General features: G+C 45.4%; 1 protein-coding gene across 1 annotated transcript in view; it reads left to right on the top strand.

Annotated features, from left to right (window-relative positions):
- Positions 1 to 15,552, top strand: part of DENND1A (DENN domain containing 1A) — a 224,199-nt gene that overhangs the window by 85,102 nt on the left and 123,545 nt on the right. Inside the window, exons 4-5 of the mRNA XM_081967098.1 lie at positions 1,351 to 1,400; positions 4,570 to 4,689. Of these exons, the coding sequence (XP_081823224.1) occupies positions 1,351 to 1,400; positions 4,570 to 4,689 (170 nt within the window). The remainder of the gene's footprint in view (positions 1 to 1,350; positions 1,401 to 4,569; positions 4,690 to 15,552) is intronic.

Genomic DNA, 15,552 nt, shown 5'->3' with positions numbered 1-15,552 from the left:
ACTCTAGCACTCTCACTCTCTTTTTCTCTCCTTTCTCTTTCTCTCTCTCTCACACTTTCTGTCTTTTTCTTTCTTTCTTTCTCTCTTCTCTCTCTCTCTCACTCTCTCTCACTAGGTCTCTCACTCTCGCTCTCTCTTTCTCTCCTTTCTCTTTCTCTCTCTCTCACTCTTTCGGTCTTTTTCTTTCTTTCTTTCTTTCTTCTCACTTCTCACTCTTTCTCTCTGTCTCCTCTTTCTCTTTTGCTCCTCTTTCTCTCACTCTTTCTTTCTTTTTCTTTCTCTCTCCTCTCTTTGTGTGTGTGTGTTTGTGTCTGTGTGTGTGTGTAGATTTTCACGGGTGTAGGTATGCTGGTCTTGTTGTATTCGGGTCTTTTCCCGAATCTTATATGGGGAAAGACCCTATTTTTATATATCTATATATATCTATATATATCTATATATATCTATATATATCTATATATATCTATATATATCTATATATATCTATATATATCTATATCTATCTGTCTATATATCTATCTATATATATCTATAATATCTATCTATCTATCTATCTATCTATCATCTATCTATCTATCTATCTATCTATCATCTATCTATCTATCTATCTATCTATCTATCTATCTATCTATCTATCTATCTATCATCTATCTATCTATCTATCATCTATCTATCTATCTCTCTCTTTCTCACTCTCACCCACTGTCTCTCTCACTCTTTCTTTCTTTTTTCTCTCTCTCTCTCTCTCTCTCTCACTCTCACTCTTTCTGTCTTTCTTCCGCTCTCCTCTCTTTCTCTCCCCCCCCTCTTTGCCAGGACCAAGCTAGTGAGAACAGCCCCTTCATGCAGTCGTGCAGTTGGGGAACCTTTCCCCCCCCCCTCTCAGCCAAACTGGTTTCTAGGATACAAGGGAGGAGGAGGAGGAGGAGGAAGAGGAAAAGGAGGAGGAAGCCGAGGATCCCACTCACTGGTCCTGGTGGCATTGCTGGTCGCCATATGTTGGGGGTCACAGGGCCTCCCTGGGGGCGAGTTAGCGCTAGGCCAGCCCCGCCGCTCCCCAGGGTTGCCGCAGGGAGCCCCCGCTGCTTACCCATGTGCGAACCTTGATTAATTTTTCATTTTTAATGAAGTTTGATCGTGTTTGTTCTTCCACATGATTGACTGGTGGCCTCTTCTCCTTCCGTGTAATTGATAAAGCATATTTCTCTTCATCTGTCTCTGCTTTCTGCGGGGCAAAGTTTGCAAGATTGTGCTTCTGTGTGGTTAACGTTAGATTTATTGGTCCCTCTGGAGGATTAAATTATCTCTCTTCTCCTCCCCCCCCCTCTCGCCCTCCTCTTCTCTCCGCAGGAAATTCTGCCCACCGTGGCCAAGTTCTGTTTCCCTTTCTACGTGGACAGGTAAGGCGGAGTTCCTAGACGTTATCAGAAAGAATTTTTTTAAAAAGAATACAACGTAAATAAAATTCTGCTGGATAATAAAGATCGGGTCACTTTTAAGGCTCTTCCTAAACCTGTTTTGAAAGGATCTTTAGTGGAGTCTTAATTTTTTTTAAAAAAAATTGCATTACCTGCAGCCAAATCTATTCCCTTTTTCCCCCCTTCCAGCGACGTTGTCTTAGAAATTATTTACATTCTGCTGTTAACAACCTGTAGTTTTTACAACTGTGGGTTGGTTTGTGTGTGTGTGTGTGGGTGGGTGGGTAATTCTGCAAATCAGGCGATTTTCAACGAAGTTAAGAGTTTGGAATTTGCTCCTAGCAAACATTGCCCCAACGGTGGGTGGCAGTCCAGCCACTGCCCCTTTTCTTCTCTGTCCTTCTCACTGTCAAACGCTCTTTGGCTTATCTTCATTATTGTGGAAGTCTTGCTGCAATGTCTTGGGTCAAAATTGTGTGTGTGTGGGGGGCTGCTAGGGCTGGAGTTAAGTGTCACGATGGGGCAGGTGCAGTCAATAAGAGGGAGAAGAGGAATAAATAAATAGTCCTGCTGAAGTGCTTTCTTTTAGTTTCTGTGGGAGCGAATAGAAGAGAACAGAACGAATGGAATAAAATGGATAGAATAGAATAGAATAGGAGAAGCAAATTAGAGTAGAGTATAATTACAAAATAGAATAGAATAACAGAATAGAATAGAATAATTTAGAATGGAATGGAATAGAATAGAATAATTTAGAATGGAATGAAATGGAATAGAATAGAATAATATAGAATAGAATAGGAAATAGAATAGAATAGAATAATTTAGAATGGAATGGAATAGAATAGAATAACAGAATACAATAGAGTAACAGAATAGAAATGAATAGAATAACAGAATAGAATAGAATAATTTAGAATGGGAATGGAATAGAATAGAATAATTTAGAATGGAATGGAATAGAATAATAGAATAGAGTAACAGAATAGAAATGAATAGAATAACAGAATAGAATAATTTAGAATGGAATGGAATAGAATAATTTAGAATGGAATAGAATAGAATAATTTAGAATGAAATAGAATAGAATAATTTAGAATGGAATAGAATAGAATAGAATAACAGAATAGAATAGAGCAGGGGTGGGGAACTGTGGCTCTTTTGCGACTTGTGGACTTCAACTCCCAGAATTCCTGAGGCAGCTATGTTGGTTCTGGAATTCTGGGAGTTGAAGTCCACAAGTCGCAAAAGAGCCACAGTTCCCCACCCCTGGAATAGAGTAACAGAATAGAAATGAATAGAATAACAGAATAGAATAGAGTAACAGAATAGAAATGAATAGAATAACAGAATAGTATAATTTAGAATGGAATGGAATAGAATAATTTAGAATGGAATAGAATGGAATAGAATAATTTAGAATAAAATAGAATAGAATAATTTAGAATGGAATAGAATAGAATAGAATAACAGAATAGAATAGAGTAACAGAATAGAAATGAACAGAATAAATAGAATAATTTAGAATGGAATGGAATAGAATAGAATAATTTAGAATGGAATGGAATAGAATAGAATAACAGAATGTAACAGAATAGAGTGGAAGAATAGGAGCAGAATAGAGTAGAATTACAGAGTAGAATAGAATAACAGAATATAATAGAATTACAGAAAGGAATAGAATAACAGAAGAGAAATTTGAAATAGAATTGAAGAGAAGAAAAGAAAAGAAAATAGAAGAGAAAAGAAATCAGAACAGATTAGAAATAGAAATAGGAATGGAGAGTAACGAATGGAGTGGAATCCTTCTGGAGCCCACCACCCCTTAAAGGAGTGGCCCGCTCAGATGCCAGGGATGGGGAGGCCCCTCTGAAATTGGACGGGAAGAATGGAGTCGCCTGCATCCAGGCTAAACCTTTGCCCCTCTTGTGTGGAGTACAACATCTGAAGAACTTGCGAGAGGTGGTCGTCCTTAAAAGAACATCATGGCGAAAAAAAAGGGGGCTTCTTGGTCTTTAGAAGCTTGAGCTGGAGGGGTTTTCTCAGGGTCACTCCATTGAGTCTCTTTTGGTAGGACGTGCCAGAGTTGTGGTGAGGATGACAAGCGCCCAGGGATTGTGTATTGTAGGGAAAAACCCTACCTGGAGGCTTTGTGTGGTCGGCGTTCAGTTCTTTCTCCAGCAACTTCCTCCCCTTGGGTCTTTCCAATCCCCTTCCGCTCTTCTATAGGGCACAAAGTGGGGGTCTCTACCTCCCCCCCCCCCCGAGGTAACTCAGGGCTGTAATTTTCCCATGCTGGGGGGAGGCAGCATTCATGGGGAAACCCGTCAGAGCCGCCAAATACATTAAAACACACATTATGCATTTTGCCCTCTGCACGGGCTGCAAGTAATCGGCTCCTCCCAGGGAATAAAACAAACTGTTATTTAGGAAAGAGGCACCAAGCTGCTAGGAGTTGTATCCTTTACTAATTACAGGGCCTTTGCGTACGTACACGGCTTCTATTATCCAGCCATAGCTTTCTCTGCTATTCACTCCGCGAATCGCTGCACACCGGAGATAATAATTTTTCCCCCCCTTCGCGAGGGAGGAGAGGACCACGCGGTGACTTGAGAATATTGCTTGAGCTGTTGCAAGAGAAGAAATTGAGCTGAAAACTTCTTGGTTTTTAAAATATTTTTTTAAAGATAAGGATTCAGAATAGAATAAAATAGAATAGGAATAAAATAGAATAGAATTAGAAAGAATTAGAATTAGAAGGGAAGGAAGGAATAGAATTAGAATTAGAAGGGAAGGGAGAAAGGGAAGAGAAATTGGAATAGAATGGAATAAGAATTAGAATTGAAGGGAAGGAAGGAGAAGAATGGAGAAAGGGAAGAGAAGAGAAATTGGGATAGAATAGAATAGAATGGAATATAGGATAATATAGGAACAATAGAATAGAACAGAACAGGAACAGAGCTGGAAGGGACCTTGGAGGTCAAGATCAATCCAAGAGACCTTGAATTCCCCAACCTGGGGAATTCTGAAAGCTGAAGTCCCCAAATCTTCAGCCTGGGAGATTCTGGGAGTTGAAGCCCACAAGTCTTCAAGTCGCCAAGGTTGAAGGCAGCAGCCTATTCCTTGACACCTTCCTTCTTTTCACTTCCAGCCTCACGGTGGGTCAGGTGGGACAGAACTTCACATTTGTCCTCACGGATATTGACAGCAAACAGAGGTTCGGCTTCTGCCGTCTGTCCTCGGGCGCCAAGACCTGCTTCTGCATCTTAAGGTAAGCCAGAGTTTTGCTCTTCCCCCTCCCTCTAGGACAGAGGTCCCCAACCGTGGCAACATTAAGACTTATGGACTTCAACTCCCAGAATTCCTCAGCCAGCCATGCTGCAGGTTGGATACCGTGCTGGCTGACTGGGGAATTCTGGAAGTCCATAAGTCTTAATGTTGCAAAGGTTGGAGATCTCTTCTCTAGGAAGCCAGGTTGATGTTCTGCTTTGGTGACCTAGAAACCCATGGTTTGAAGGAACCTTGAAGGTCTTCTAATCCAACCCCCTGCCCCAGGATATGGAATCACAGGGCTGGAAGGGACCTTGGAGGTCTTCTAATCCAACCCCCTGATCAAGGTAGGAGATCTTGTTGCCTCCTGGACAAACGGCTGTCCAGACTTTTCTTGAAGACCTCCAACGATGGAGCATGAACCTGGAGGAACATGTCCCATCTGTCAAGACAGCCCTTGGTCTATCTTTGCCTTTAGAAAAGTCGCTGAAGTCTCAGTGTCGTACCAGAGATTTTCTCGCGGAATTGATCTCTCTTGGCTTCCTAACCATCATGGTGTTCCTAACAGAGTGACAGAGTTGGAAGGGACCTTGGAGGTCTTCTAGTCCAACCCCGCCCCCTGCTCAGGCAGGAGACCCTACACCATTTCAGACAAAGGGTTATCCAACATCTTCTTAAAGACTTCCAGTGTTGGAGCATTCACAACTTGTGGAGGCAACTTCTGTTCCACTGATTAATTGTTCTAACTTGTCAGGAAGTTTCTCCTCAGTTCCAGGTTGCTTCTCTCCTTGATTAGTTTCCATCCATTGCTTCTTGTCCTGCCTTCAGGTGCTTTGGAGAATAGCTTGACTCCCTCTTCTTTGTGGCAACCCCTGAGATATTGGAAGACTGCTATCATGTCTCCCCTGGTCCTTCTTTTAATCAAACTAGACATACCCAGTTTCTGCAACCGTTCTTCATATGTTTTAGCCTCCAGTCCCCTCATCCTCTTTGTTGCTCTTCTCTGCACTCTTTCCAGAGTCTCCACATCTTTGTTTTAATATATATATATTGTGGCAACCAAACTGAATGCAATGTTCCAGGGCTCTTGCTTCTTGGCGTGCCATCATTTGCAATTGCGATTTTTGTGATGCCATCGCCTTCCTCAAATTAACGTTCCTTTTTCCTTAAAGGCCCATCTCTAACGAGTCTCGAAACTCTTTGCGTGGCTCGTTTTATTTTGAGCATAGATGACTTCCTTACGAGCAGCAGAGGGCATGGGAGAGCACTAAGGCGACGCCGGGCTCAAGGTTTGGAGAGTCACCATATGAAATCTCTCTTTCGAATAACCGGCCGTGTTTCTTAAAATGCTCTTCGGGTGATTTCCACCACAACTGCATTAATGTCCACAGACAATTTGCTTTGGAAACATCGGAGCGCTTGGCTCTCTGAAATCCAGGGCTGAATATGGAGTTCACCTCTCTGCCCATGAAAACTACAACTTAAGATCAAGGCCAAGGTTCCCCTCGCACGTCTGTGCTAGTCGTTCCCAACTCTAGGGGGCGGTGATCATCTCCGTTTCAAAGCCGAAGAGCCAGCGCTGTCCGAAGACGTCTCCGTGGTCACGTGGCCGGCATGACTCAACGCCGAAGGCGCAGGGAACGCTGTTCCCTTCCCACCAAAAGGTGGTTCCTATTTTTCTACTTGCATTTTTGACGTCCTTTCGAACTGCTAGGTTGGCAGAAGCTGGAACGAGTCACGGGAGCTCACTCCGTTACACAGCGCTAGGGATTCAAACCGCTGAACTGCCAACCTTTCTGATCGACCAGAGCTCAGCATCTTAGCCACTGAGTCACTACGCCACCATGTCCTGAAACTATGACTTATCCTGAGCATTTTGATACAGGAGAACTTCCTGTAGGTCGTAAGCCCCCCCCAGCCCACCCCTTCCCTCAAATAAAAACTACCTCTGATTTTATTTTATCTTTGGATAAAGTATTTCCACCCTTCCTTTCCTTCTTACAAACAACAGTGGGGCATTGATAGCGATCGGAAGTAAAAGAGACAAAAAACACAGGGGAAAAAAAGAGAGATTCCTTTGCAAAGGGACTTCAAACTACGGCTGTTTTGTTTTGATTATTCTCCCTGGAAGGGACGCGTTTGCGAAAAACACACAACACTCTGCGGTGTTGTGAGACGCAAAGCCAAAAAGGGCGGCCCGGGTGCAGCGTTTAAATATTGATGCTGACTTGGGGGGGGGGGGAAAGAAACATACAATAACGTGTGTAAGATCAATTAAAGGGAGTAAACGCATCGGAATAAATATTGGGAGGGTATAAATATAGGGCTTGCTTAATCCCTGCAGGAAAACCAAGGCCGGGTTTAAATGTTACGCACAGGCTGTCCTCGACTAACAGTAGTTTGTTTAGTGACCGTTTGAAGTTATGACGGCACTGGGGAAAAAAGGGACGCGTGCGTTCACTTTATTGATTAGCTCTTGGCCCATATCAAAAGTGCAGAGAGTTCCAGGCACAGACAATTATTAAAATCTCATTAAAAACAATTTAAAACGGAATTGGAATAAAATAAGATTTAAAATGAAATTGGAATAAAATACAATACAATAATTTAATGTATAGATAGACCAGCCGATAGCCCGGTGTTGCCTGTGTATTTATTTATAGGGGGGGAAATGTCTGGACCAAACATAATTTCTAAGGTTGCATTTTCCCCCTTACCGGAGGGAGCTCCCTTGTGGAGTACTGTGAAGCCGTTACCATGGTAACTCCACTGCGCTGCACAGTGGAAGCCATTTTACGGCAGTACAGTAGAAGCCGTTTTAAGGCACAACAGGCTGCATCTTAACAGAACACACACCCTGGAGAGGTGTTAGGGGTGTCTTACCCCTCACAGTATTTTTCTCCAGAGAGTAAGTCGTCAGTGTGCCAAGTTTGGTTGAAATTGTTTGGTTGAAAAACCCCGTTTTTGCACTCTGCGGACCTCGCAAACCCTCTCCACGCCTCATTTTTTTGTGAAAAACGGGACATGCAGAGAGTTTAAGTGGCTTGCAAAGGGCTCCTGGGGGCTGGGGGAAGCAAAAATGAGCAAAAAATGGGCCATTTTTCACGAAAACGGGCCCGTTTTTTTGCCAAAAAAGAGGGCACGCATCGCATTTAGGAGGCTTGTAGAGTGCTGCTGGGGGGGGGGGGGGCAAAAAAAAAGGAAAAATGGCCCATTTTTTGCAGCATCAAGGACGCCACAGTTCTCCTCCTCCTCTTCCTCCTCCTGCCCAAACAAATGCATCTCGAATTATAAATGGGTGTTTTTCCTTTTCAATAAGTCCATGGTTCTTTCTTACTCCTTATCATCGTCCAGCACCCTACAAAACAGATTCCAAACACACATCAACACCAACTGCGTGTGTTGGGGGTGGTGGGGGTGGGGGAACAGATTACGTGAAATGCCGAGATGGGCTGAGAAAATATGCCCGGTAGCCCTGTCCGAGGAGAAATGAGCCGGGCTCAGCCGGGCTCTTGCAGCTGTGGTTTCTCAAGAGGGAAGATACCAAGCCTTATCAGTGCTTAGCTCATTTATTCTCAGTTTGAATCGCTTCTATCTTTACCCTGAACTCCCCGGCTAAGGAAGATGGGCCGTTGCACTTCGGGGGGCCCTGCATATCTCTGGGTCAATAAAGCTCTCGTGACTTAAGCATGTTGCGTGCTTGGCTCATGGCCGCATCGTTTGCGGGTGGTGATTCATGCGTAGAGTTTTGAGTCAAACTCAATGCCTGATGTCTGCACATCTATTTGATCTGAACATGACCACGGAGACGTCTTCGGACAGCACTGGCTCTTGGGCTTTGAAACGGAGATGAGCACCGCCCCCTAGAGTCAGGAACGACTAGCACATACGTGCAAGGGGAATTTTACTTAAAGTTACAGAGATGACAGCTTAAAGGCTTGAAGCTAGCTTTTTTTCTGGTCGTCTGAAGGTACTTGGGGGCATCTTTGCATTGCCAATCCTCTTATCCAATCCTTGCCTTTTGTCCTCTGATCTCAGGAACATATCTTTGATAATTGAGCAGAGAGAGAAGAGAGGCCTCCCCCTCCTAGGACAAACTCCGTCCCTTTAAAGCAGAAACACGTGGAAGGAATCAGGAATATCTCGAGGGATTAGAGGAGGAAAAAAAACATTCTGAGTCAGGACTTCTTACAGCTCCGTACTCGGCCGGGAATCAATGAGAGTCAGCCTGACCTGCGACCTCTTGATGTGGATTTCAGCCAAAACCATCCACAGCATTCCTTTGTTGCACCCAGCCGGTGCAAGGGTCCTACTCAAAAGGCCGGGGGAGCAGAGCCCCCTTTTTTCCCAGGCTCTGGGAAACGAGTGGTCCCCGTTTCCTCGGGAAGGCGGTTTTAATAGGACTCCGCGGCCCATATGCAATAGGAACTGACAGCTTCCTGGCTCGGCCCTGACATCGGCCTGGGCATTGAGGCATGGAAGGTGCAGGCAGCTGGAGGGGGTGGGGTGGATTTTGGCCGTGCCTAACTTTGCAGAGAAGAAAACGGCCCTACGCCAGGACCCCCTCTCTGCTCCCAAACAGCCGTGTTCCCATTTTTGGAGCTTGTTTTGAGCAAGAAGGAGGAACAACGACAAAAACAAGAAAGGTTTAATGAACAACGATATTAGTTTGATGAAAAGAAGGCCTAGTAGAGACAGGATAGCAGTCTTCCAATATCTCAGGGGCTGCCCCAAAGAAGAGGGAGTCAAGCTATTCTCCAAAGCACCTGAGTCCAGGACAAGAAACAATGGGTGGAAACTAATCAAGGAGAGAAGCAACTTAGAACTGAGGAGAAATTTCCTGACAGTTAGAACAATTAACCATCGGAACGACTTGCCTCCAGAAGTTGTGAATGCTCCAACACTGGAAGTTTTTAAGATGTCGTTGGATATCCATTTGTCTGAAGTGGTGTAGGGTTCCCTGCCTAAGCAGGGGGTTGGACTAGGAGACCTCAAGGTCCCTTCTGTCATTCTACTCTATTCCATGATTAGGGGACTGGAGGCTAAAACATATGAAGAACGGTTGCAGGAACTGGGTATGTCTAGTTTAATGAAAAGAAGGACCAGGGGAGACAGGATAGCAGTCTTCCAATATCTCAGGGGCTGCCCCAAAGAAGAGGGAGTCAAGCTATTCTCCAAGGCACCTGAGGACAGGACAAGAAGCAATGGGTGGAAACTAATCAAGGAGAGAAGCAACTTAGAACTAAGGAGAAATTTCCTGACAGTGAGAACAATGAATTAGTGGAACAGCTTGCCTCCAGAAGGTGTAAATGTTCCAACACTGGGAGTTTTAAAGAAGAGATTGAATGCTCTCCTGTCTCCCCTGGTCCTTCTCTTCCCTAGACTAGCCAGGCACAGTTCCTGCAACCATTCTTCAGATGTTTTAGCCTCCAGTCCTCTCATCATCTCGGTTGCGCTTCTCTGCGCTCTTTCTACAAACTCAACCTCTTTTTTATAGCGTGGTGACCAAAACTAGATGTAGTATCCTAGGTGTGGCCTTACTGAGGCTTTGTAAAGTGGTATTCGTACCTCCCTTCATCTTGATTGCATCCCTCTGTTAATGCAACTTAGGATTGTGTTGGCTTTTTTGGCTGCTGCCGCACACGGCTGGCTCCTATTTAGCTGGTTGTCCACTAAGACTCCAAGATCCCTCTCACAGTTACTACTATTGAGCCAGGTACCACCTAGATTGTACCTGTGCATTTCGTTTTTCTTACCTAAGGGTAGGACTTGACTTTTCTCTACCTTGAATTACATGTTGTTAGATAGTGCCCAATGTTCAAGTTTGTCAAGATCCTTCTGTATCTTAAGCCTATCTTCTGGAGTGTTGGCTATTCCTGCCAGCTTGGTGTCATCTGCAAATTTGATGAGTTCCCCATTTATTCCCTCATCCAAATCATTGATGAAGATGTTGAAGAGGACTGGACCTAAAATGATAGATAATGTTGTATCTCTCCCCCTCGTCTATATAAATCCGTCCATTCCCCATCATCCACTCAGAGTTGAAGAATCGGACTACAGGAACCATGTGTACCACTCAGAGATAATGGAGGCGGCCGTAACCACCCGCTAAAAGAATGCAAACGACCAGCTGTCTGCAAGGAGGACAAATCCTTCCATTCCCCACCATCCAGTCAGAGTTTCTTGGATGAGAAGCAAAATGTCTTCAGAGAAAAAGACAAGAAAGTGCAGTTGCCTCCTGAAAAAGCACCTTTGGGATAACCATAACCTTGGAGGACTGAGAATCTCTACAGACCTTTAGCTACACAATTTGGGATGGACACCCTTGGGATGGGGTGGGAGGAGGAATGGATTTCCAGAGGGGAAAAATTGCAGATTTACAGGAACCATTTGCACCACTCAGTTGACCCTGAGGACACAGAGAAGCCTCCAAGTGGCCTCAACGACCCTCTGAAAGGATGCAAAGGACCAGCTGTCTGCAAGGAGCATCAATCCTTCCATTCCCCACCATCACCCAGTCAGAGCTGAAGAAGCTTCTGGGATGAGAAGCAAAATGTCTTCAAAGAAGACACAAATAAACCCCCAAGTGGCCTCAACGACCCTCTCAAAGGATGCAAAGGACCAGCTGTCTGCAAGGAGCATCAATCCTTCCACTCCCCACCATCATCCAGTCAGAGCTGAAGAAGCTTCTGGGATGAGAAGCAAAATGTCTTCACAGAAGACACAGAGAAACCCCCAAGTGGCCTCAATGACCCTCTCAAAGGATGCAAAGGACCAGCTGTCTACAAGGAGTGTAAATCCTTCCATTCCCCACCATCATCCAGTCAGAGCTGAAGAAGCTTCTGGGATGAGAAGCAAAATGTCTTCAAAGAAGACACAAATAAACCCCCAAGTGGCCTCAACGACCCTCCAAAAGGATGCAAAGGACCAGCTGTCTGCAAGGAGTGTAAATCCTTCCATTCCCCACCATCCATCCAGTCAGAGCTGAAGAAGCGTCTGGGATGAGAAGCGAAACCTCTTCAAAAGAAAAACCAGAAAGTCCAGTTGCTTCATGCAAAAAAAAAAAAAAAAAGCACCTTTGGGACAAGGTGGAGGACTGAGAATCTCCATCAGGCGATCAGAACTGCAATTCTTGTAAAAGGGAAATAGATACAGAGACCTCTTCATTTGCTTTCACATCACATCTTCTTTTTCACTGTTGTGTCACTGTTGCAGTTTGTGACACAACTCTCTGCTTTCTCCCAAGAAATTCAGGGCAGTGCAGAAGGTCTCCTCTTTCTTTGGATAATCCTCAAATCGTGCATGTCATGATAGTGGAAAGGCGCTGTGTAGACCACGGTTCCCCCCCCCCCAGCAAAAGCTCCTTAATTGGGTGAGGCCAGGAAAATCCCCCTGTCCTAATCTTCAATTAGTACCGTGTTCCCTGCGTGTCGAATTTTAGACGTTTAATTCCCGCCGTCTTCTGTTTTGCAAACTGCCCTACAGTTTGGAAAGAATCTTGTTTGATTAGTTCAGGGGTCGTCAATCTTAAACACTCAAAGAGCCACAAAGGTCCTAACCGGAAGCCCCCCCCCCATTTAATTCTGAAGCCGACAGGAAGTCCGGTTCCCTCACCATAGAGTCTCCTCCTAGCGCGGCACCCTTTTTGCTCTACCCGTCCTAACCGAAAGCCCTATTAATTGTGGAGCCGACCGGCGACACAGAGCCGCAGTAGAGGGATAAAAGAGCCACATGTGGCTCCGGAGCTGCAGGAGCTGACTTAGTTCCTCTGGAGTAGATACAATACATTCCCTGTTCGGGAGTCAGGAGGAGGGAGTCATTGTTGACTTAGATTGCGTTCTGCTCTCCCCAAGAAGACAAGATCTGTGCTCTTGATTCAGGGGTCTTTGCAAGAGACAGACAACAACACGGAATGGAGGAGAAAGGCACCGCCTGCTAGATGGTGAAACCGGACTTCTTGCTGTCGTTAAAGAGAGAACGGCGTAAGCTGTTAAGCGAAGACCTCTCGTGTTCATGACTTCCGACTTCCTGCTGGCTTCCCCATTGACTACGACTGGGAAGCCAGCGGGAAACCTCAGAAATCACAAGCGTCGCCACCCGATGCTTCCTGCGAGGCAATTTGGGGTCTACTGCTCCAGCCGCACCTCTCCTTGGGTGGCTGGGAAGGGCCTCTGGGGGAAGCTGAGTTACACGGCCTTCGTTTTGTTCTCTATTTGCTTGAGGGTCTGTGTCCTTTCAACCCCCCCCCCCCCCGCCCCTCAATCCTGGTCAAGAGTTTGAAAGGCTCCCTGCCTGGCTTCTGTGTTCTTCTCCAGGCTTTGTGAAGGGATGGAGGGGCGGGGGAGAAGCAGGCAGCTTGAGGCCACAGTGCTTTTTACCCCGGGATTAAGTTATGATGTGGCTTCCCCCCCTTTTTTTCCCCCCTTCTCTTGCTGTGAAAAGAAGAGGGGCTTGTAAGCCCCATCGACTCTCTTCCTTTCTCCCGAAGCATTCAGGCAAGCAAGTCTGAGCAGTGGATTTGGCTCCGTGCCCCCCTCTCCCCCGCCCCAGCAAAGGAGGTGCCAGCTCTCCCACTGGATCCGAGCTTTGCCAGGAAATCTGGTTGTTGAGGGCAGCATTTTGGCATTCCCCTGGTTCTCTTGCAATCCACCAATGAGAATAGAGCTGGAAGGGACCTTGGAGGTCTTCTAGTCCAACCCCCTGCTCCAGCAGGAGATCCCATACCATTCTGGGCAAACGGCTGTCCAGTCTCTTCTTAAAAAACCTCCAGGGATGAAGCACCCACAGCTTCTAGTAGCAAGCTGTTCCACTGGTGAATGGTCCTCCCTGTTAGGAAGTTTCTCCCTTCGTTCCAGGTTGCTTCTCTTCTCGATTAGTTTCCATCCATTGTTCCTTGTCCTGCCTTCCGGTACTTTGGAAATAAATTGACCCCCCACCCTTCTTTCTGGCAGCCCCTCAAATACTGGAAGCCTGCTATCATGTCCCCCCCCCCCCAGTCTCCAGGCCTTTAATTGTCTTAGTTGCTCTTCTCTGCGCTTCTTCCAAAGTATGAGTGCCAGTTTCTTGGTGGCATTGAAACCATTTTCTTTTCTTTGTGTGAAAAGTTGTTTATTTTTTTTAATTTTCATACAAATAACCGCATGTATACCATTGCATCTTACAATACAATAATGCAATAATACCATAGTAGAGTTGGAAGGGACCTTGGAGGTCTTCTAGTCCAACCCCCTGCCTAGGCAGGAAACCCTAAACCGTTTCAGACAGATGGCTATCCAACCTCTTCTTAAAGACTTCCAGTGTTGGGGCATTCACAACTTCTGGAGTATCTTAACCAATACTATTTTGAATTATTCAATATTATATCAATTCCTCTTATCATCAACCCCCCAAAACTATCATTTGCTCTTCTGCTTTCCGTACACCATATTTATACCCTATCCATCGCTTTCTTGCCTCTTCTCTCTCTCTCGCTCTCCTCCTTCCTACCTCCTTTCTTCCCTCTACTGTCTCTCTCTTCTCTACTTCCCCTTCCTCTTCCCTTCTCCTCTCTTCTCTTTCTACTCCTTCTTTCTCTCCTCATCTTTCCACCCTCTCTCCTAACCCCTCTCTTCTTCCTCTAATCTCCCTTCCTCCCTTCCACTCTCTTCCTTTCACTTGCATGGTGTATTTCAACATTTGGGCAGGTTGCATTGGAACCCTTTTCAGGGAAGTGGCTTGCCTGTGCCTTTCCAAACAAGTCCAGTCTTTTTTTTAAAACCACCTGTGATGGAGCATGTTAAGGTAATGATGATTTAATAGCTGACCAGCTGCTGTAAGGCTGTAAACTGAGATGATGCAATGAGAATGAGTCAGTGGGGTTATCACTTTAAGAAGCTGTCTATATAAGGGAGGCCAAGTGAGGGCATCTCTCTCTCTCTCTCTCTCTCTCTCTCTCTCTCTCTGTGTGTGTGTGTGTGTGTCCCTCTCTCTGTCTCTCTCTGTCTCTGTTATAGTTGAAGATTGATTGGTTGTGAGGGCCTCTCTCTCTCTCTCTCTCTCTCTCTCTCTTATAGTTGAAGATTGATTGATTGTGAGGGCCTCTCTCTCTCTCTCTCTCTCTCTCTCTCTCTCTCTGTGTGTGTGTGTGTGTGTGTCCCTCTCTCTGTCTCTCTCTGTCTCTGTTATAGTTGAAGATTGATTGGTTGTGAGGGCCTCTCTCTCTCTCTCTCTCTCTCTCTCTCTCTCTCTCTCTCTCTGTTATAGTTGAAGATTGATTGATTGTGAGGGCCTCTCTCTCTCTCTCTCTCTCTCTCTCTCTGTTATAGTTGAAGATTGATTGATTGTGAGGGCCTCTCTCTCTCTCTCTCTCTCTCTCTCTTATAGTTGAAGATTGATTGATTGTGAGGGCCTCTCTCTCTCTCTCTCTGTGTGTGTGTGTGTCCCTCTCTCTGTCTCTCTCTGTCTCTGTTATAGTTGAAGATTGATTGGTTGTGAGGGCCTCTCTCTCTCTCTCTCTCTCTCTCTCTCTCTCTCTCTCTCTCTCTGTTATAGTTGAAGATTGATTGGTTGTGAGGGCCTCTCTCTCTCTCTCTCTCTCTCTCTCTCTCTCTGTGTGTGTGTGTGTGTGTGTGTGTCCCTCTCTCTGTCTCTCTCTGTCTCTGTTATAGTTGAAGATTGATTGGTTGTGAGGGCCTCTCTCTCTCTCTCTCTCTCTCTCTGTTATAGTTGAAGATTGATTGATTGCCTGGTTGTGCCTACTACATGTGTGTATATATGTATATGTATGTACGTATGTGTGTATGTGTGTGTGCCCTTGTTGTGGCCCGCCAGCAGAACTGGCAGCAGATTCGGACAGTGAGGAGGTTGGGGAGGAGCATGGGCCAGT

The sequence above is a fragment of the Natrix helvetica genome (genome assembly GCF_964273705.1).
Source record: "Natrix helvetica genome assembly, chromosome: 15".
In the NCBI taxonomy this organism is placed as follows: domain Eukaryota; kingdom Metazoa; phylum Chordata; class Lepidosauria; order Squamata; family Natricidae; genus Natrix; species Natrix helvetica.
Note: the sequence above shows the minus strand (reverse complement) of the source record. Positions and strands in the feature narration are given on the sequence as shown.